A 23,357-nucleotide genomic window follows, 5' to 3' on the forward strand; every position below is an offset into this window, starting at 1 on the left:
CCTTATCATATTTTTAAAAATCACTTTCTCTCTGCTTATATTGTTGCACTTCATTATCATGATGGCCATGTGAAATAAGTTCATTTAGCTCCTTTCTCAGATGAGGGGGTAGAGAGGCTATGAGAGGTCCAAATCTACCTGACTTGTTTGTGCAAATGAAAGCTCCATCACCAGTCATTTGAGTGCTATCCCATTACAGGCCAAAGAGGACATTTCAGAAAAGCCGCATAACAGAAAACTCACCTTCAGTGCACGAACTTCTCATTTTTGGCTTACCTGGTTTCGTCAATGTACACAGATTCAAGCACTGTGGCTGCATATTCCAAATTCTTCTTAAGATCTACAACCGAAGCCTCGCCTCTCTCTAATTGTTTGACCAGAGACCTTAACCTAGGAGGAAAAAAAGACACCACTAAATTAGAATAGAGGAAACAGAATAATTTTACAGTTAGAGACACATTTTATAGCCATATAATATTTTTATTTATTCCAATTTACCTGAAAGGAAAATACAAATCTAATCATGTAGCTGACCAGTATTTCTCAAAGGAAAGGTTATAAAATAAATACATACATTTTTGCCATTGTGAAGCAAGAACAAAAATGTTCTCATCCATCAGGCACTGACCACCTCTGACTTTCCAGCTGCCTTTTTGCCTTTCTAGGTGTTCCCTAAATTAGCAATGATTTTCCTGCTTCTCTAATTTCAATTTTTTGGTTCTAACTGGATGTAGTAAAACAAGAGCAGCACCAACATCACCAAATACCACTTGATATTCTGCTGTGTTAAAGATTATACTATGTTCACCAGCACCCAGCCTGCATAGCAACCTCATGGTCAATGGGTGTACCAAGACAGTGAAGAGATTTAGAGCACCAAAATACCCGTAGAGGGTTACATAAGGAATACATGAAGATAAACTATTTTACTCAACAGGAGGAATTCCACTAGGGGCAGATAAATGCCCCAGCTTTAAGGGGGGAAAAAAGAGAGAGAGAAAGGCTGGTTGATAAACCAACATACTGAAGACAAGATCTTCCCCTCTACTAATCAAGTGTTCCAGACAGTATAAGAAAAATGATAAAATATGCTCTTATTTAGATCAACATTATCCCCACAGAAAAGGAGTTAGTATATATGAGACCAATGAAATGACAACAGATGATCAAAATTCAGTAACTGAAAACACTGTAAATATCACAGATGTGGAGGTTGGACAACTCTTCAGGCTGTTTGACAATCAACAATTAAAAAAACAGAAACTTTGAGGACAACCTTGGGTTTGAGCCCCACATCACAACATATTAGCTACACACTACCAGGCAAGTTATTTAATTTCTCTGAGTGTCAGCTAAGAAATGGAAATCCAATGATGAAATTTTCTGAGTTGTTATAAAGATTAAATCAAATTGATATTAATATATTCACATCAACCATGTCATTTTTTCTAGCTTTATTTAATATATTTAACATTTCACATTGTGTAAGTATAAGGTGTACCACATGGTGATTTAATACATGTATATATTGCAAAATGATTACCACAATAAGGTTAGTTAACATATCCATCATCTCATACAATTATAACTTTTCTCGTGTCAAGAACATTCAAGACTCACTTTTAGCAATTTTCAAGTATACAATACTTGAAGCTAATACTTGCTAACTCTAATCACCATGCTATAATCACAAAAACACATTAGATCCCCAGAATTTATTCATGTTAAAACTATTGTCTATACTCCTTGATCAACATCTGCCCATTTCCTGGTTGTTTTTGTAAAGGCAATTGTTACCATTATTGTCATGATTGTGATTCAATGACCTTGATCATCATAGGCAACCAGATGGGAAGGATTATAGCAATATATTTAAGATTAGTATCAAGTCTCATCTCCCAAGGCTATTTCAACTTTCCAGACTTCAAAATATCCTCGAAATTTGCCATCATAAGAGAGAATGGCTGACTTCTTGGCAAGGTGTAAACTAACTCCCTTCAGATCTACATGAAAATAATCAGCAACAAAGATTGAAGAAAAACTCTGGGTCAACCTTAAACAGTACGGTCAGCCACACAAAAGAAATTCCCAGGAATCTGAACGATATAAAATATAGAAGAAATTAGATTGAGGGTGGTCACTACCTGACTTGTGAATCTCCAACATGTGACAGGGATATAGACAAAGGAAAGCAGCAGAGGCCTCTGTGGCCCTGGAAGAGAGGATCAGCCCTGTGGCTCCCATTAGCAGCACTAGGAAGTGTTCTGGGCTTCAGGGGCAGCAGGACAGGGAGTTGGCATGGAAGGGCTTTCCAGTCACTCACACGGAGTGGACAGCCAGTCTGCCAAAGAATGGGGAGATTGTAGCTATGAGCCCTGAGAGCTATTCCAAAGAAGGACTGGAAGCTCTAGCAAAACACATTCCTGGCTAAGTTTGCCTCTAATTTTGACTCTCACCTCCAGGGGCCCAACTACCCCCAAGCTGTCTGGACTCTCAACTGACAAAGTAAAATGAGGGTAAATTAAGGAATTTTTAAAAATTTTTCTCCCTTCATTTGGGGCTTGAAAATTCTACCAAGGAACTGACATGAATCTCTAATAGGACCTATGTCAGTTCTCAAAACCTTACTGAAAGGAAAATGACAAAAAGTAAAAAATGATTAGGTAAAATATAAGACTAACAGAAATAAGAACCAGATGATCCGGTCTACGTGTAATAGGGCTCCCACAAGAAATAAACAGAAGCAGCTTCAATCAAATAAGTTTTCTTAGACGGAAGAAAAACCAGATGAAAAGGGATCAGATAAAATCAGGGATGAAAAAAAACATTAAAATATCCAACGTATACTGTTGAAATTTTTTATTTCAAAGAACAGTGAAAAGAACTTGAAAATCTTAGAAAATAATATATATGACTTACAGGTAACATAAATGTAAGCTGGTCATAGAATTCTATCATGGCAAATACCAGAAAGCCAGTAATACCATTTTTTGAGAATAATGTGATGTAATTGAAGATATCTATGCCCATACCCAAATTAAGTAGAATTGCCAACAAATATATTCTCAAGTGTGGACAAGTTCAAAATTTCATCATTAATATGAGTCATCATTAATATGATTTTCCAATCATGATTTTCCAAAAAACGGAAACAAAGAACAAAAAACACTGGGATAGTGATCTTTCAAGGATGGGAGTAGATTCCTGGGTCTCCCATTAGACGGATTGTGGATTGATGACCTAGATTTAACTAAGCCAGTCTTTAAAAAATTGACAAGGAATTCCAAAGATTTTTAAAAACTGGCAGATGAAATATAATGCTAATTATGCAAGGTCAAGTAAATATGAAAATGACTGACACTTCTTTTCCTAAGAGAAGTTCCTGTTCCTAGTACAAGGGCTTCCTACATTTATGAAATAAAAACCAATTATAATTAGTCAAAAACAACTGAAATTATCAAGAACATCATATAGAGAATGACTTTGAATCCACAATTATTAACGATTCCCACTCCTGGGAAAGCCTGATATCAGGGCGATCAAGTTTGGAAGAGCTGGGGGATCCCTGGGCGGCTCAGCAGTTCAGTGCCTGCTTCAGTGTGATCCTGGAGTCCCGGGATCGAGTCCCACGTCAAGCTCCCTGCGTGGAGCCTGCTTCTCCCTCTGCCTCTCTCTCTCTGTCTGCGTTTATCATGAATAAATAAATAAAATAAATAAAAAGCCATCAAAGTCAAGTCTTAAAAAAAAAAGTCTGGAAGAGCTTCCTATCATCTTGGGACCCAGCAGCCAGGGCCCTAGGCCAAAGAAGGAGTGAGGCACCCAGCAAAAGCATTACCCTGAATCCCACTCAACAGTTCAGATCAGAGCATTGAAAATCATCTCCCCCTGGAAAGTCCCAGGCTCGGTGCCACAAACAGCAGAAAGTCAAGAGTGTGGGGCTCCATCCTCACGTAGTCACCAGTGGTGCCAGACAGACACTGGCCACAGTCACATTTATGTATCTGGTGTAAAGGTCTGCCCTGACATAAAGTTGTAAACAGAAGCAAACCCATAACCTAGCGGCTTCAACAAACCCAGAGAAGAAATAAGACAGAATAAAGGACCTTTACGATGCATGAGAAGCACTAAAAATTCATGTCTGCTCCCGTTTCTCTAGCTTATGAGATGAGCAAAAGATTCTATCAACACCCTGGTAGACATAAAGGAAACCTGGAACACACCCAGTGCATTTATGGAGAACACCCAGCTGAGATTCATTCGCCTTGCTTTATTCATAGAACAACTAAACAGAAAAAAATATACATGTCAACAAAAAGATTCAGCATTAACAAGAGCAGAGAATATAGCACTCAAAATGCAGTGAAAGAATCATTTTTGAAAATTAAATCTCCTGGGGCACCCGGGTGGCTCAGTGTTTGAGCGTCTACCTTTGGCTCAGGGCATGATCTGGGGTCCTGGAACCGAGCTGCATTGGGTTCCCCCTGAGGAGCCTGCTTCTCCCTCTGCCAATGTCTCTGCCTCTCTCTCTGTGTCTCTCATGAATAAATAAATAAACACATCTTTAAAAAAAAAAAAAGAAAAAATTTACTAGTGGCAACAGAAGTAAATTTTAGGGAACATCTACTTTGTGTTCAATAAAATTCAAGAAAACATGGATTTGTGAAACAAAGTGAAAGCTGAAATCATATTGTAATAAAAAGCAAATACACTGAGACAGGAAAAGAAATTAAAAAGAAACAATACATGACAACAGAAAGACTATAGGAACTTTAAAAAAAATTAATAAATGATAACCAATTTTTGAGACACCCAGCTCCTATAACCCATCAGATATAAGCAAGAGCTGTCCCTGTCCACATAACTGCCGGCTTTATGCTTTATGGAACTGCCACACAAGCCCTGGAAAATTCCAGATGTCCTTATTTTCAAGTATTGCTGAGCATTAAGATAGCGTTCAAGTGGGTGTTCCTCCATTGGCCTCTCAGTCCACCCTCTTCTTTATCCTTTCTGGAATGTGATGCCCTGTCCTTCCCTACCTACCACTTACCTCGGTGAAACAGCTGCTTCATGAATGGAAGAGTTTCAAATGAGCTCTTTCACCACTGCCACCAGTTAGTTTCAAAAATTAAAAAATCTCCGGAAGTTTCTGGGAATAAGGAGGCATCCTTCCCTATTTTCTATCATAGTAAAGGTTTTCCCTAGATCTGAATCCATCTTAAGAAGGGTGGTCTGAAAATAGCCATGTTATAGAGTATCTCATAGTCATGTTATAAAGTATTTTTGCTAACCTTGGAGAAGACTAGCTAAGGCAGGAAGGCTCAGATGTTTCCTCTGGCCTCCTCGTGAAATCTGTGTGGATATTTTTCCACATGAATTCATTTCACCTAAAAGCCCATGTCCCCAAGGACAGATCCCCTGGTGAGCTTCATTCCGTATAACTAGCTATTTAATACTATTCATAAGGATTTTTCGTTCAGGAATCTAAAGGAAGGGAAGGAGGTAGGAAAGGAGGAAGGAAGTTGAGGGAGGGAAATAACTACAATAACAATAATAAAGTTTCCCTTCTGAGTGAATGTTCATAGTTTCCAGCACTTCATCTATTTCTGCCACCGTGGCTGCCAGATAATAGTTCCAATATAGAAGTGCAACACCATTTAAGGAATAGCTCATGCTTTCAAAATTTGGCAACACGTCTTTCTGTTATGATAGTGTATAATTTCATTGTGGATAAGCCACGGCAGCTTTACGTGAGTCCTCCATTTCTCCACAGAAACTCTGTTTTCTACAGGTTCCCAGCTACAAGGCATATGATGAAATGCCGTGTTACCTCAGTTTTCTGTCCCTCAAGCCCAGAGCAAGTGCTGGATGCTGAGTTAGCTTGAGACCATGCCATTATTTGAAATGCATAAAAGCGTCAGAAGACAGGAACTAAGTAAGGAAAGGCCCAACACCATATTTTGGAATTTGAAAGGCTATTGGAGTAGAAAAGAGAAGGTCTTTTTTTTTTCCCCCACAAAGACAATTTCTAGGATCACTGAGGTTGACTTTTTCTTTAAGTAGACTCCACATCCAGCATGGAGCCCAATGCCGGGCTTGAACTCACAATCCTGAGATTGAGACCTAAGATGAAATCAAGAGTTGGACACATAACTTACTGAGCTACCTGATACCCCAGGTACCCCAGGAAGTAACTTTTGACTCAACTTCATAACCCAGAAAATTGTCCTACAATGGACAAGGCACTATTCTCCACCCAAGTGAGGTCCCAGAAACCCTCTACTACCATGCCTTGGAAGCATACAATTTTGTTGAGCTTTAGACACTACTACAATGAAATCATCATAAAAGCCTCCTGAGCAAAAATAAACTGCAATAAAAAGCCAGGAAACATGTTTTCTTATATCTGTCCTTTCTGCTCAAGGTTATTCCCTCCGAGGATGGATGAGCAGCTCCTAAAATGCCAGTATGGCCAACCATGGCTGTTATTTCTGACAGGCTTTGTTTAGTTTGAACAAAATGTAAAAGGGAACTGGATCTTTTAAAACACTTCCCGTACATGTCCCAGTGAATCATGAGTCCTACAAACTCTTTTGAATAAAAAACTCAACATTTCAGTTCATCACATCCGTGTATTTGTAAGGCAAAGGCATTTCTGTGTACTTTTCACACACCTGTTTCCTCCATGTCACTCCCATCCCCCGCCACTTACCTAAATGCCATAGAAAGTAAACTAAAACAATTCCTCCATATGGGATACTCTAAGTGACCTTCAGGCTTATACTTCATGTCATCTAGCAATGCCATCTGAGTATTTTTCTGGTGATTTGTTTGTTTTTATACTTAAGATGGTTGCACTTAAAACACTCATTCAACATTTACTGGGTGCTTGTGTGCAGGCACTGTGACAGGCTCTAATAATCCAAAGAGAGAAAATGCAGTGCTTTCTCTTAATTAGGGAAGATGGACAACTAATCGGCACCTACCATGAGGCACAGCAAGCATGATGGCAGAGGGGACAAGGGTGTTAAGAAAGAAGAGGATAGAGGAATGTACAAAACACAAGGTCCTCCCCTGAGGAGGTGATATCAGAGCCACTGGAGGCCAGAGAGGCATCAGCCAGGCAAGCTAGTTGGGACTAAAAAAATGGCAAACTTTGGACTGAGGAAGCAGCCGGAAGACTGTGATCCATTCAGGGAATTCCACTGGTAGCTGGAGCTTAGGGCTATGTGAAGAGACAAAACTTTAGAAGGCAGAAAGAAACCAGACTCTGGTGGGCTTATCGTGTCAAGCTGAAAAACTTTAATTTTCTCCTAGAGATAATGAGGATCCCCTGGGGAATTTTTAAATGAGGTGGAGGAGGAGTATGAGAAGATCTGCATTTTAAAAGATCAATCTAGCAGCAGAGTAGAGGACTGCAGGTACTTACTAACTTACTAAGTAGGAAAATTCTATCCATTTTTGTTGTAATTAGGCTTGTCTTGTAGCCTGAACAGTGCAGTATGAATATAATCTCTCATGTGACAGCACATGTTAGGGTGTTGCATGAGTTTGGTAGTAGTATGGATTGTTGGTTTTAATAATTTCTTAAGCATGTGGTTTACTAATTTAGTGATCTCCAAACCGAAAGCAAGAACATGAATAAAATGATGACTGGCAAGAATAGCCTTGTTATGTAACTTTTACCTTTTGTTTATCTGATAAATAAAAGAGAATTTTGCTTTTATGGGTCCCAATTACACATGCTTAGGGAGATGACCAAATATATTTAAATAGATTATCGGGTTCTAATCACTCTTTCACTTAACAACAACAACAACAAAAACAAAACAAAAAAAAATACCCAGGTGACTAGATGCATATCTGTATGTTATATACCTCACTATATAAGTTATTAACTAGTAAAAAGACAATAAGCTTATAAAAGGCTTTTAACAAAATTGACCTAATTGAACATGTATTGAACATTACACTCGGTTGCACATTACAACATTCTCTTCAAGTACAAATGTAACAGTTATCAAAACTAACCATATGTCAGGTCATAGCAAAAATCTCAACAAATTTCAAATAACTGAAATCAGATAATGCTCTTTAACAACAGTGGAACTGATCTTGAAATCAATAACAAAAAAGTGATTTAAAATATTCTAAGTGTGTGAAAGTTTAGGAATATACCTCTAAATAACCATGGGTCAAAGGTTAAATGAGAAAATAATTCTAAATGTTAACGAAAATATGATACCTCAAAACATATGGCATGCAGGTAAAGCAGTGCTAAGAGGGAAATATATAGACAACTAAATATCAGAAAAGGAGAAAATCTGAAAACAAGTGATTTCATTATACATCTCAAGAAATTAGAATAGTTAACCCAAAAAAGTAAACTATATCAAAAAATACACATAGTAAATAAAACTTCATTAAATAGAAAACAAACTTATACTTAAGAAAATCAATTAAGCCAAGATAATAACTAAAAATAATGAAGCCAAAAGCTAAGTTGGATAAAACTTTATTGAATATTCAATAATTTAAATAATTGAAAAGCTTAATGAAGTGGATGGATTAGTCAAGGCTGATCAAGACAAAAAAAAAGGCATAAATAACCTAAGATCAAGAATAAAAGACAGAATATTACTACAGATCCTACAGACATTTTAAAAAGCACTAAAAAATATCATAAATACTTTTGTGCAGATAGGTACATTAAAAGTTTAGATGAAACTTTAAAATTGAATGAAAACTTATCAAAACTGACATAAAAAAGATACACTATAAATATTTCTGTATCTATTGGAGAAATTAAATCCATAGTGTAATATTTCACCACCAGGAAAACTGCAGTGCTAAATCACTTTATCAGTGAATTCATCTAAACCATTCAAAGAGGAAATAACACAATCTTCCAGAGAAAAGCAAAAGAGGAAACATTTTCCAACTCACATCCTTGCTTCCAAGACCAAATGAGAACATTATAAGAAAAGAATTACAAACCAGTCTCTCACAAACATAGATGCAAAAATCCTAAACAAAATTTTAGCAAATTCAATCCAGAGATAAATAAAATGGAAAGCAAACACTAAGCACACTTTGCAAGAATGCAAGGTTGCTTAATATTTTAAATCAGTGAATAAGTATTGTTCATCATTTTAACAGGAATGAAAGAGAAAAATCATGCAGTCTTCATAATAGATTTAGAAAAAAGTGTTTGTTTGAGGAAATACCTATTCATGACAAATATCTCTGTAAAGCAAAAGTGAATTTCCTAAATCTGATACCGGGTCTTTAAAATAAAAATGCTGCAGCAAACATCATCATACATAATACTGAAATACAGTAAGCTTTCCTGTTGAGCTACCTAATATGGGGACATGTATTACCACTACTTCCCTTCAAGCCTATATGGGAAGTTCTCACTAGCTCAAGAAGGAAATGAGAAGAAATCAAAGGTATACAGACTGGAAAGGAAAAAATAAAACTGTTACTACAGATGAAATCATACACAGGATATCTAAAATAATTTGCAAATAAAGTAATACAATTCAAAGGTGAAGTTAGCAAGGTCACTGGATAAATAGCAATAAATCATTAGAAAACAGTACTACCTATAAAAGCATCAAAATAAAAAGTATCCAGAAATAAACCTTATAAAACACAAAAAAGAACTCTGTATAGAAAAAGTGTAAGGTATTATTAAGAGATATCTAAATGGCCTAAATAAATTCAAGAATAATCCATTTCCATAAATTTAAAATGCAGTATTTAAGAAATATGAATTCTGCCTAAATTCACTTATAGACTTCATGTACTCCCAAACAAATTCTCCACAGGTCATTTGGTGGAAACTGACAGGCTGATTCTAAAATTCATTTGGAAATGCAACCAAATATACCCAATATGGTTTTGAATAAAAAAGAACAAAGCTGAAGAACTTATACTCCCAAATACCAAGACTTATTATAAAGCATTGAATTCCGGGCCTGTGTTCCTCAACCACCTCGCCATCCCAGCCTTCTCCTCTCAACATCCAGCTGGTGTGTGTAAGGATATACACCTGTCCTTTTATATTAATACAAGCACAACATAAGTAGGCAAGGGAATCTGCCACAAGAATAATTAAAACAGCTAAATATAAATTGCTTTTGAATTATCATATTCTACCTGTGATTGTTCTCGTCCATCGGCATAGGCCCAATCTTTAGATGCCCACTCAAAGGTATCACTACAGACTCTCTTAGTTGCTGTGGGTGTTCTGATGAATATCTGCATTCATTGTTTTCCTGAAGCTCCATCATGAGACATACCTGCACATTCGGTCTTCTTCTACGGTCTGTTCTATAAAGTAAATCCACAAAGCATGCCAGCTCACCAACTATCAACACTAGACAGAAAGCGCTGGTCAGCCCAAGAGAAGCCTTACGTCTTTATGGTATTCCAGGAGTTATTATGACCCACGGGTCAAGTTTCAATTCATTTTGAGTTGACAATTTTGACTGTGTTCCTGTGGAGTTCTTGTAGTAGTAATAACGCAGTGATTTAGAAAGGGGCCCCCTCTAGTCATTCATGGTCTTACAGAGAAATAGTTCTTAAAAACCAGTTTGTCCTTCACTTGTTTTTACTGTCACTCAACTCGCACATTCTGTTAAAAGGAGATAATGCAAAAAAAAAAAAAAAAAAAAGTGCAAGATGCACAATTATGCTAGGAAAATCTTTATTCCTGAAAGGAAACACCGCCTCCCTAAACAGAGCTTAGGAGGAAAGGATGCTGATGTAAGAATAGACTTTACTGGCCAGTTTTCTTCAGGAAAAAGGAATACAATGAATGAAAAAGAAAACCCAGAGCATCATTCAGAATTCACCAGAGGCATCATTCAGAATTCACCACAGGCCATGCTGGGTACTGTGCAGGGGGAAGGAGGTGAAATCCCGCCAAGCTCCCAAAAGGTAAGTTCCAGAAGCCATTTTTCATTTGCAGCTATTCATGTGCAAAGAATCACCATCACTTCTCTCTGCGGATAAACATGCCACTTCAAAAACATCTGTTTCGATAGACCAAAGAAATGAGAAAGACTAAAAACATCTTTGAATGGTGGTAATGAGAAAAGGAAGATGAGCAGAAATAAGAGGAAAGTCTGCAGGAAGATTTAGGCAGGTTGAAACCACGCATAGCCAAGTTTCTCTACATCTTAAGAGTCAACTGAGCCCCATGGCCTCCTCGTTTCCCTTCCTTAAATTCAATTCCTTATTCAGTTTGAATTTCATTGTGTTGGAATGATTATCCAAAGAAGCTAAAACTCACTCACCCAGCAAAATCACAGAAACTCTACCATACTAGAAACATAGTATATTTTAATAAGATAATCCAAGATTACCTTTTCCTCCCACTTTTGGTTTTCTTTTCTTCTAACAACAGAAATAAATAAAATTAATTCATGGATAAAAACCTACAAAGAATGGCTAACAAGATGCTAATGAGTTAGCACAGCTCCCTTCCTTAAGATTAATTCCAGAAGAATTGTAGAAATAAAAAAATAGGGACGCCTGGGTGGCTCAGTTTTGAGTGTCTGCCTTCAGCTCCTGTGTGATCCCGGGGGTCCCAAATCGAGTCCTGCATCGGGCTCCCCACAGGGAGCCAATTTCTCCCTCTGCCTATGTCTCTGCCTCTCTCTGTGTGTCTCTCACAAATAAATAAATAAAATCTTTAAAAAATAAACAACAACAAAAAACAAACATGCACAAAAGAAATTAAAAAACCAAAATTCAAAGAAAACCATGACTCATTCCCAAAGTGACTCAGGGGTGCTTTGCATGAGGAAAAAGCAGTGTGTCTCCTTGGGCTGGGACAGGAGACAGCCCCAAAGGCCCCGGGGAGGAAATGATAGGCCAGAAAGTGTTATAGTCTGCAACTGACCCCTCCCTTCCACTGCCTCCGAAGCCACAGTGGCCACCCCCATAACTCTGGTGACTCAGAACACTAAAGGTCAAGAGATTTGAGAGAGTTCAATCAGGGTTGTTTGCCACATCTTGTGGCTCCACTAGGTTCACCACAGGCTCCAAGATGGCCACAGAAGGAAAAAGAATGTGGAAGGACACTTGTGAGAGGGTTTTATGAACCAGGCTGGAATTGGAACTCATCACCACTGGTCACTTTCCATTGTTCAGAATCCAGTCGCATGGCCACACCTTTCCAAGAGAGAAGCTGGAAGATGTAGTCTGGCTGTGTGCCCTGCAGGGTGAGGGAGCTGGGTGGCTGGAGAGCCAGTCAACCTCAGCCACAGCTAGAAAACAGTGTTTTTTCCTTTTAACTCTTATCTTTCTACTTTGTTGAGAGGATCACATGGGATACTGTATATTAAAGTGGCTTACTAAAGTTATAATCCTACTAAACTGAGAAACATAATCATGCTGATTATGAGATAACATCCCAAACTTTCTGATAAAAGTGAGATCGCTCTCAAGGAAATTATCCTGAGTGAGAAAAGGCAATCCCAAAGGTTACATACTATAGGATTCCATCTGTATCACGTTCTTGATTTCTCAGTTTATGTTTATTATTTCACAGGATTGTGAAATGAAGGACAGATTAGTGGTTGCCAGGAGTGGAAGGGGGAAGAGAGCTGGACAAAGATGGGAGCATAAAAGAGAGCCTGTAATGATGATACTATTCTGGATCCTGAGTGTAATAAAGATACACAGACCCATGTGTGTTGTATAGAACTAAACAGATGTGCACACACATGCACACACACAAGTACAATAAAACTGGGGGATCTGAGGAAAACAAGCAGATTGTGCTCATGTCAATATCCTGGTTGTACTGCAGTTTTACAAGATTTTCCCATGGGGGAACTGCTAAACAGTACATGGGAATCTCTCCATATTATTTCTCATAATAATCTGAATCTATCTCAAAAGAGAAAGTTTAATTTAGAAAAAGGGACACAGCCCTCCAGCTCAATGGAATATTGATAATAATAGACTAGATTTACATTTTCCTTAGCCTTGGCTGGTCTTACTGGGGTCTCTCTGTTCAAGTGGCCTGTTCAGTATCTACCTCCTAGATCCTTCTGCTTGGTTTCAGCAGAGGAAGAGAGTAATGTTTACAGGTGAGCTGTTAACTGTCTGATGGCCTTGGAGAAGATCCAACAAGGGCTTACAACAAGTGATGTTCAGAGCATGGTAAGAACCAGGGAAAGACTCAAAGCTATTTCTTGCTGGAAGATTCTCAGGATCAGCTGAAGAAACGGAGATACTAGCGGATGGTTGGCACACTAATAAGATGAGGAAGAAGAACCCCAGCGACTTTCCTGAAGGGTCCAGATTCCACCTTTCCTGGCCAGGATCCCTGCGGAGCTCTAAGGTATGAGGCACCTTCCCTCCTAGCATTTGTGCTCCACCTTTCCAGCTCATCTTCAGAAGTCTGTTTCATTTTAAGGGTAATTTCACTAAGGCAGGCTGACCAGGAAGGTCTGTGAAGAAGGAAATTCAGAGTTAGGCATAAGGCTGCTGGAGTGAAGGTAAGTAGGCAGGGGTGTGAAAGAACCTGTCATGGTGATTGTGTTGTATTGTACAGTCATTTCCAATCAAACAGGAAACCAATTTGCATGTTATTAACATTTGAAGTTTGTTTTCCACATAATTACCATTCAATTTCCTGCCAACCGTAAATCATTCTATAATGGCTTTGGGGTGGGGGGGGCAGGTAGGCATCTGGACCTGTAGTGCATTATCATTCATTGTCGGTCTGCTCTAGCACATTCTAATCCCTGAATGTGTCAAAAGCCACAAGTTTCTCATTCTTTTACTATATATTAATAGAAAAAAGAGTTGAGGAGACTTTTTACTCAGGTGTTATAATCTCCCTCACCAGCATTACCTCCCCGGCTTTGTACTCAAGGCCTGAGATTTGTTGTTATACTTTTTCTTCTATTAGAAGTGTGCCCCCACCTTCTCTGTGGTTAGAAACACAAGCTTGCTATAGGTCAGGTAGCTAAGCAAAGTAAATGCTAATACAGGACAAAACTCCCCAAATTATTTAGGAACACAGGTCATCTCCTGTTAGCTGTTTTCTGTAAGAATTTATAAGGAGAGTTGATTTACAAAGGAATTAGCAGTAATCATAGCAAGTAGTGATGGGTCAATATGGATAAAGCACTCTGCTTACTCCAGATAGAATATTCCTCAGCATTCATGATGGTAATTTTTACCGTTTAAAAATACTGTCCAGTGCTTTGGATTCCTCCCCTCATGAGCAGTGTGAGCCTCGATGGCACCAGGACTCTCTTGTTTCACATTCTGAAAACCTTCTAAAACTCTGTACATACTCAGTAAGATTTTTTTTAATGGCATTTGAAGTTCTGTGACATTGTTACATGTTTTATTATTGAATGTGTAAAGAAGAACTTTCAAAAAAAAAAAAGAAGAAGAAGAAGAACTTTCTTTGTTGAGCTTCAGACTAGGGCCTGAGACTAGAAAGAGGAGGAAAGAGTTCCGTTCAATGATTCTCTGTCAAAGGAAACAGAGACACAAGGGAATCACAAAATGTTCAACCCTCGATCCTGACTTTGGAAGAGTACATGAGATCTGTCAAGTCTTGAGAAGCAGTGGTGCAGTCACAACTACACTATCGAGGGTTTCTGGAGAGGAGTTGTCCTTTCTCCCAACGGTCTGCAAACCTGCACAACTGGGGGCTCATTAATCTCCCTGACATGGGTAGAGCAGCAGAGGGGACACCTGCTCTGTCCACAGGACGACAGGCCAGCCAGACCTGATTACAGGTCTCCCTGCAGAACCTGAGAAGTGGCTGAGCTTGGTCCATCCAGTGCTAGTGTGAACAACGAACAACAGGAGCATCTCTACTACAGTTGGGGACGGGCCTTCAAAATTGATAGTCACACATATGGCTCAGTGACCTGTCACTTCCATGTGTCCTTGGGTCCCGGGCTATCTACTCTCAATTGCTATGGACCTTCTGCCTTTTTTCTCCAAGCCCTTGCATTCTCGCATTTCCCTCCACAAAGATGCCATCAAATTGGAACTGAAAAGCTAAAACCTGTGGCCCAACTGACCTTCTGCTTTATACTTCCCTCACCTAAAACCCTAGTTCGCCCTCATGCAGGAAATTCTTCCACCCAAATTCATTGGTATATAACAAAAAAGACTATGTTGTGTTTTCATCTCCCCTCCCCACCCCCACCAACTGCTGCCAACAGCCATTCCCACCACAAGTCCCCAGGAGGTGGTGGAAAGAAGAGTCTAGGACATGGGTAGTGTGCTAGTCCAAAATCTTGCAGCGGGAGGTTGTTGGATGGGTCAAGGGAACACCGAGAGCTGAGTACTTTAGACTTTGGTGGGCTCAGCAAGGCATTACTCCTGAAGTGACTCCCAGGCCATTCTCACACCAACCCAGCACAGTGACATCACAATACAAGCAGCTACTGTATGATAGTTAGACAGAGGGAGCCCACAGTTCAGATCACTCAAGTCTCCCCTGGCTCTTGGGTGGGAAGGAGGAAGGTGTGAGAGATCCCCAGTGCCCTGCATAAGGCCATGGGACAGCTGATAGAGCTGGCTGGTGGGAGTACCAAGAGTGCTATCATGGTTGAGGGCCACAGGAACCAAGTGGGCGTTACAGCCAGACCTCAACAGGACAACAGTGCCACAGGAGTGGAGTAGGGCTAAAATGGTGGGGAGAAATACAGATGTTAGCTAAAGATGTCACTAAGACTTGCAGTGACCAAGTGGACAAGAGAAATGAGAGGTGCCAGAGAACAATGCAACAACATAAGGCCCCATGCTGTCTTGGGAGAGCAATAGGGAGAGAAATACAGTTATCTGATTAAAATATTTTTAAACATGAGTTACCTAAAAGGACCATTTAAATTATTAGATTGGGTGGAGTTTCATAACTTATATTATAGTTCCTCTCTTTCCACCTTTACCAAATTCTTTCTCTCTCTCTCTCTCACACACACACACACACAGGCACACACACACACACACCCATTACAGACCCAGACCCAGTAGAATAGAGAGCTTATGAAGAAGATCAGATCATACATAGGAAGCAAAGAAGCCACAGGTTCCCTGCACATCTTGAGTATGCTGGGAATAAATGATTGCCCTTCCACACTCACAGCGCTGAGCAGCTCCTCAGAGGCAGGCAGGGCACATGAGAAACAGACAGATAAAGAAAAGAAAGAAAAGAAAAGAAAAGAAAAGAAAAGAAAAGAAAAGAAAAGAAAAGAAAAGAAAAGAAAAGAAAAGGAGAGGAGAAGAGAGGAGAGGAGAGGAGAGGAGAGGAGAGGAGAGGAGAGGAGAGGAGAGGAGAGGAGAGAGAGAAGAGAGAGAAGAGAAGAGAAGAGAAGAGAAGAGAAGAGAAGAGAAGAGAAGAGAAGAGAAGAGGAGAAGAGAAGAGAAGAGAATGAAGAGAGGAGAGGAGAGGAGAGGAGAGGAGAGGAGAGGAGAGGAGAGGAGAGGAGAGGAGAGGAAGAAAAGAAAGAAAAGAAAAAAGAAAAGAAAAGAAAACAGACTGATGCAGTATCCCTGGGTGGCTCAGAGTGGTTTAGCACCACCTTCAGCCCAGGGCGTGATCCTGGAGTCCTGGGATCAAGTCCTGCATCAGGTTCCCTGCATGGAGCCTGCTCCTCCCTCTGCCTTTGTCTCTGCCTCTCTCTCTCTCTCTCTCTCTCTCTCTTTTTCTCTCTCTCTCATGAATGGATAAATAAAATATTTAAAAGAGAAAGAAAGAAACAGACAGATGCAGTGCATGCCAGGTCCCAAGGCTCTCACACCTGGCATGGGAGGTAAATGCAAAACCACCATAATCTTCTTTGGCAAATCCCGTGACAGAGCTATAACCAAATATTCTTGGGGCACATGGAAGAGGGAAATTACTCCTGGTAGAGGTAGGACAAGGTTCCACAGGTGTAGACATGCAAGCGAGATTCAACAGATCAATTTAACAAGTATTTCACGTGTCCTTATATATACCTGCAACTGTGCTGGGCCCATGCATCTTGAGGGTACAGTCTGGTAGGGACAGCAGGCATGAAGAGATAAATTCTATAAAACACATTAAGTCCTAAAATAGAGTGTTTTAGGCATTATGGGAAAATCAAAAGTTCACTGGACCCTCTATCTCCTGCTTAGGCGAAAAGAGCACGTTAAAATAGATATTACAAGAAGAGGTCAGGGGAAGAGAAGGAGGAAGGGGAGGAATGTGAGATAATTTCCAAGTGACTTCCTGAATTTCTTCCCCTCAGATTTGGGAATACAATACCTTTGGTCCCACTTGGAAAGATAGTAACTCTGAGTCCAGTATACTGTTTATGTCTCCCTAGGGCATAAACAGCACATCTGCCAACCAGTAGCCCTGCTACCCTTCCAGAGAAGGCAGAAGAATAATAAACATAAACTGAGAGGAAGGGGGAGGCCAGCAAGGACAGTACTGCCCACTTAAGATGACGTCCTATGGGTGGCCGTGGACACGGTCTCAAAGAGATAAAGAAATGGGAAAGAAAAAGTTAGGAAATTTTTTTTGAAAATTTCTTCTACTCCAAAATGTCATCTGTAAGAGGAGAAGGGACTTCAAAATGACAGGGCATGAGTAAGTATGGCAGTTCTTGTTATTTTCATTTTTCTGTCCTATCTGAGTCTCAGGAGTAAAGGGCAGATGTGGGACAGGACCATCCCTACTTTGGAAAGTGACTCTCTGTTGGTAATTTCAAACAGGTTACAAATCTATCTATCCCTGGGGCAAAGCTATGGGGCCATTTCACAGAGATGAATGCAAAGGCAGAAAGATGTTAAATATCTATTAGGGATTCCCTCCAAAAGGCTGTTTGGGTGCCAAGATGAGCTGAGATGTCCAGATGCCAGGTGAGCGGGTATCTGGGCACCACTGCTGTACTGAGGCTTCTGCAGGGAGGTGGGAGATGTCTGCTCCTAGACCCCAGGGAGGGTTGGGGGAAGCTGGACCTGCACACAGAATGGACAAAAGTGGGGAAGGCTGGAGAAGATGGATCACCCAACTACCAGAAAGTCTTCTTTTTCTTAGAGACAACTTACCAGCTCTTGTGATCCACTTGGTAAGGATTTTTTCCTATCACTGTAGTCTAAGAATGAGAGCAGCTAACTGGACCTTACTAAACATGTTGTCCAGAGTGCTTGCCTTCACATTTTTGTGGGTTTTTGCCTTCATGACAGTTAGTCAACAGGCAGTGATAATGAGATATGCAGGGACAAAAGAGTTTTGAAGAAATGATAGCAATAGTACTATTATAGGAAGAGTAAGATTGATCATCGTATTGAGATTATCCTAAATTGATTCTAGTGCAATGATCCCCAAAGCCTACCCTGAATTCTAATTTCCTGGGAGCTTTTAAAAATACAGAAACCCAGGCCAGATTTTAGACCGAAGTATGAAATGACAAAATCATGCTGATAATTCTGACCTTGCAGGGTGGTAGTAACACTTTCAGACAAACAATGTGAATAATTAAACAGCCTTGTGAAAGGCTGTGAGGTCTGAATCATCTTGACCAGTGCTTTCTAAACTGCATTCCATAGAACACTTGGCCCACAGGATGTTAACAGGCATTGCTCACAAGAAGCCTTCAGGATGGAAATGTTGTGAAAATCCTGCTTAAAAAATGTTAGGAAGACTTTGTTTCATCTCTATCTTCTCAAATCTTTTTCCCTGGATGCAACACCCATGTGACTCTCTGAGGTAAGGCTATTGTGTAAAGTATGTTCCCACTAAATTTGACAAAGGTTTGTGCTTTTCTTTTAAATCCCTCAGAGCAGGAAGGTTCTATTGTATGGGATTTGGGGATCACTACTCTGCAGTCACCCTGCTCTGCCTCGTTAGATGAGCTGGTTACATTTTTTGCAGACAAGGGATCCAGCAAACTGGGGATGAAATAACAATTATAAGACAAGACAGTTTCCCTCCTTTTTATGCACTTAAATTTTCTATTATATATCGAGAGAAAAAAAAGATAAAGATGCGAAAATCATGCAAGATTATGCATTCGTGGAAACATGAACCACAACATGTGACTGTCCCTGAAACCAGTTTCTATTTTAAGAACATGTCATCTACTCTTTTCTAGTTTATATTATCGCATGATTTTTTTTAAGATTATTTATTTATTTATTCATGAGATACACAAAGAGAGAGGCAGAGATGTAGGCAGAAACATAGGCAGAGGGAGACATAGGCTCCCCATGGGGAGCCCGAAGTGGGGCTCAATCCAAGAACCCTGGGATCACGACCTGAGCCAAAGGCAGAGGCTGAACCACTGAGCCATCCAGGTGCCCCAATATTATCACATGATTAACCAAAGTTTTCATAAGTTACTCAGATATTTTTTTTAATTTTTATTTATTTATGATAGTCACACACAGAGAGAGAGAGAGAGAGAGGCAGAGACATAGGCAGAGGGAGAAGCAGGCTCCATGCACCGGGAGCCCGACGTGGGATTCGATCCCGGGTCTCCAGGATCGCGCCCTGGGCCAAAGGCAGGCGCTAAACTGCTGCGCCACCCAGGGATCCCAGTTACTCAGATATTTTGATGTAGTTTGATGACCTCAGCAATGATAGAAGAATAATTGAAAAAATTATTTCCCTTTGTCCCTTCTGACTTTTCTCTAGTATTTTTTCTTTTTCTCCCTGGCCACTCCCTGATGACCAGCTACCATAATTTATAAGGACAAAGGGGCGTATCGTTATGACTGCCAATTCTCAAGTGGACTATACTATTCCACATTTAGAAAATTGTCCCTGAATTAAACACAGAATCACCACAACCTGTCTATTCTCCCTCATTCACATGCTTTGTATTAGAAGAATTTCTTCAAAACCTCGAATAACCTGACCTGCATTAATATTTTTACTTCTTTCTTTTCCAGTAGTCAGAAAACCAATGATAAGTTGTTTACCCACCAGAGAACATTTTCAACACAAACTAGTAATTTTCCTTGGGTTTTATTTAAATTTTTCCTAACATTCTTCCAAATAACTCACGGTTTGTTTTGTTTTACTATGTGTTTGCGATAACACGTGTACAAATGTGAGATAAAAACAAAGTTTTCCTTAGTTTATGTTCTTTAAAAAAATAACAGAGAAGACTCCAAATGAAATAAGTATTTCAAAGATGATAAACACGCTTGTCATTGGCATTCCCTATATAGTACCCCACTAGACTTCCTTATATTTCACACAAACCTTTGCTTTATTTGCATTTCAAAAAGAGTAAAACTGGTCATTGCAAAAAACTTATAAAATACCCATTAGAAATGAAGAGAAAATAAAAGTCACATCAAATTGTTCTACCTAGGGCAGCCCGAGTGGCTCAGTGGTTTAGTGCCGCCTTCAACCCAGGGTGTGACAGGACTCCAGTGAGTCCCGGGATCGAGTCCCACGTTGGGCTCCCTGCATGGAGCCTGCTTCTCCCTCTGCCTGTGTCTCTGCCTCTCTCTCTCTCAATCTGTGTCTCTCATGAATAAATAAATAAAAATCTTTAAAAAATTGTTCTATCTTAGAGATAATAATTAATATTTTATCATATATCCATAGATTTTTTAAGTGATGATTTTTTTTATCTTCTCTACACAAATTATTTGATAGAATGCTTTTATACGTAATATGATATAAATCTCTTCCCACATTACAAATGTTTTTCTTCAACATAATTTTAACAATAACACAGTTTGTCACTAAATATATACCTTAATTTGTACAACCACTCTATTAATGAAGGACATTCAGGTTGTTTTTAATTTTTGCTAATATGAAATATATTTAAATGAAATTATTATGGCTGTATTTTTATGCACTTCTTTTTATTAGGATAAAATGTAAAAGTCCAATATCAGTATTAAAGGAAAAGAATATTTCGAAACTTTTTTACGCTTATCACTAAACTCTCCATAAAAAATGTATAACAATCTTCTTATTCACCAGCAGAACACGAGATTGCCTACTTCTCCAGATTTTCACAAATACCTGGTAAGACTGTTTGAAAGGCAATGGAAGTACATTTGCATAGATATATGTTTTATCTCATTTTTTTATTCCTTGGATTTTCAATGGAAATTTTAGAAAGGGAGAAAATAAAGAACTTGATATAAGATTATCATCTTTGACTGGAATGGCTCCCCTTCAGCCCAATTAGATTTTAACTGAAGGAAGTTATTTATGTTTCTAATATAAAACAGTAAAGAAGTCATGTTCGATCCTCCGGGCTTCTCTGCCTAGCAACTCAAAAGCTTTCCATCATTTATGCAGTCTAGCCTCTTGCCAGAGTGCCCTTAGCATAGCACTGCTCGTGGTTCCAGTCTTTACCAAGAGCATGGATGTCCCATTTATACCAATCAGTCCTGACTGTAGATAAAAAGCATCAAAAAGTGGCAACCAATATTGCAAGTCTCAGAAGATCCCTAAATGCCCAGTTATTAACAGAAGTATTTTTAAAAATTACAGATTTTATGTATTATGTGAGAAAGGTATTGGGACCAAGAGACGAAAAACAGGTTGAAAGAATAAAGTCAAGAAAGAAAGGGGGGCAGGCAAAGAAAGATGGATTCAGGGGAGGAAGGAGTGATGAAAAAAATGTATAAACCTGTAGAAATGAGCATTCCTGTATTTCGCTCCACAAGTGACAGGAAGCAGATTAATCTGTTACCTATTTCATTTTGCCCAAAGGTTTCCATTAGACTAAACTTGATTCTTGAATGTGTACAACATTACTATCTCATCCTCAGGCAGTGATTCTCAAGCAGGGGCAATTTTGTTGACCACAGGAAATTTAGTAATGTCTGGAAACATTCTTATAGCAGGAGAGTGTTACTAGCATCTAGTGTATTAGTGGCCAAGAATGCTGCTAATCAATGTACAGGACAGCCTGCCACAACAAAGGGTTATTTGACTTGATATGTGAGTAACACCAAGAAGCCTTGCTCCAAAGAAAACTAAAGTTTTGTTATCTGTTCTTATTGGAGAAATGCCATTGGCTTTCTGTCTCTTCAACTAAAAAAAAAAAAAAAAAAAAGGCAATAAAAAACAAGCACAACAAAAAATCTCTAACAGACCCTAGATACTCTCTATTTAATTGATTTTCTTGTTTATTCTATTTTTAACAGCTTTATTGGTGTATAACTAATCTACAAAAACCTATACATATTTAATGTGAATAATTTGATGAGTTTGGACAGATAACACTTATGATACTATCACCACATCAAGGTAACAGATCCAACACCTCGCAGAGTTTTCTTTGCTTTGTTTCTTTTTTATGTGTTAAGTGGTAAGAGCATGTAACATGAGATCTACCCTCCTAACAGATTTTGAAGTGTACATTACCAAATTAGCTATAGGTATATTATATAGCAGATCTCTAGAATTTATTCACTTAGCATAGCTGAAACTTTCTACTCATTGAATAATTGTTTTAGGTATGAGGTAATATCCATTAGTTTTCTCTTCCTGTTTTCTTTTTTACTGTAATATACAATATTTTACTGGAAGTTGTGAAAGTACCACCAAAAGTTTAAGTTATAGGTAGTTCATCTTTTTATTCATGCTTGGCTAAAATTCACTTTATATAGTCATGACAAATATAATAAGTATGTAAATAAAACGTGTCAGGAATATACTATGTATCTGCCCAACATTCTATGTAATATCTATGTGAAAGACACAAAAGCACAGTAACATCACATATACATAAATATATATCGCTATATATCATATATATGTCATATATGCATTCATATATTGCAGATACATCACAACAAAATAAGAGTGTTCTCTATAGCACTCTATTGACATCCTGAATGTTTTAAAACTTCCTATTTCAGAATCTGATTTATAGTTTTAAAAATGAAAATCTAAAAATGAAACTTTTTCAATGATTCCATTGTTTAATAAGTTCTTTTTTTTTTTAAGATTTAATTTATTTAGAGAGAGTACACACATGCGAGCGAGGGGAGGGGCAGGAAGGGAAAGAGAGCATCTCAAGCCAGCTCTGCACTGAGCAATAAGCCGGAGTGGGGCTCCATCTCAGGACCCTGAGATCACCACCTAAGCCGAAATTAAGAATCAGATGCTTAACTGATTGAGCCATCCAGGTGCCCCTCCACTGTTTTAAAAATTCTTAAAATTTGTGTTACCAAAGATGGCCCAATATTTTAAAACCCATTAATACAATGTACCAAATTAATGTCAGAAAGAAAAATCTATATGATCTTTTTGATAAATGCTAAAAATAAATTCAATACAGCAACTAAAACTATGTCATATCTAGAAATAAATACAAAAAGAAATATCCTTTTTCCATGAGAAGAAAATTCTA

The 23,357-nt window shown here is 38.8% G+C and overlaps 1 protein-coding gene and 1 long non-coding RNA gene across 12 annotated transcripts in view; one reads left to right on the top strand and one right to left on the bottom strand.

Moving 5' to 3' along the window:
* The window catches only part of PDE1C (phosphodiesterase 1C), a 490,416-nt gene that overhangs the window by 109,088 nt on the left and 357,971 nt on the right, over positions 1–23,357 (bottom strand). For 8 of the 11 annotated variants that reach the window (XM_025464556.3, XM_025464559.3, XM_025464561.3 and 5 more), the window contains one exon: positions 277–390. In XM_025464556.3, the coding sequence (XP_025320341.1) occupies positions 277–390 (114 nt within the window). Of the gene's footprint in view, positions 1–276; positions 391–574; positions 1,204–23,357 lie in introns of those variants that run through there. The other 3 variants (XM_025464562.3, XM_049093780.1, XM_035698661.2) reach the window with 1 other exon arrangement.
* On the top strand, positions 17,311–21,278 carry LOC112670683 (uncharacterized). Its single transcript, XR_003143143.3, has 3 exons — positions 17,311–17,608; positions 18,571–18,730; positions 20,972–21,278. It is a non-coding gene; the product is annotated as an uncharacterized LOC112670683 (long non-coding RNA).

This window comes from Canis lupus, chromosome 14, assembly GCF_003254725.2.
Source record: "Canis lupus dingo isolate Sandy chromosome 14, ASM325472v2, whole genome shotgun sequence".
In the NCBI taxonomy this organism is placed as follows: Eukaryota; Metazoa; Chordata; class Mammalia; order Carnivora; family Canidae; genus Canis; species Canis lupus.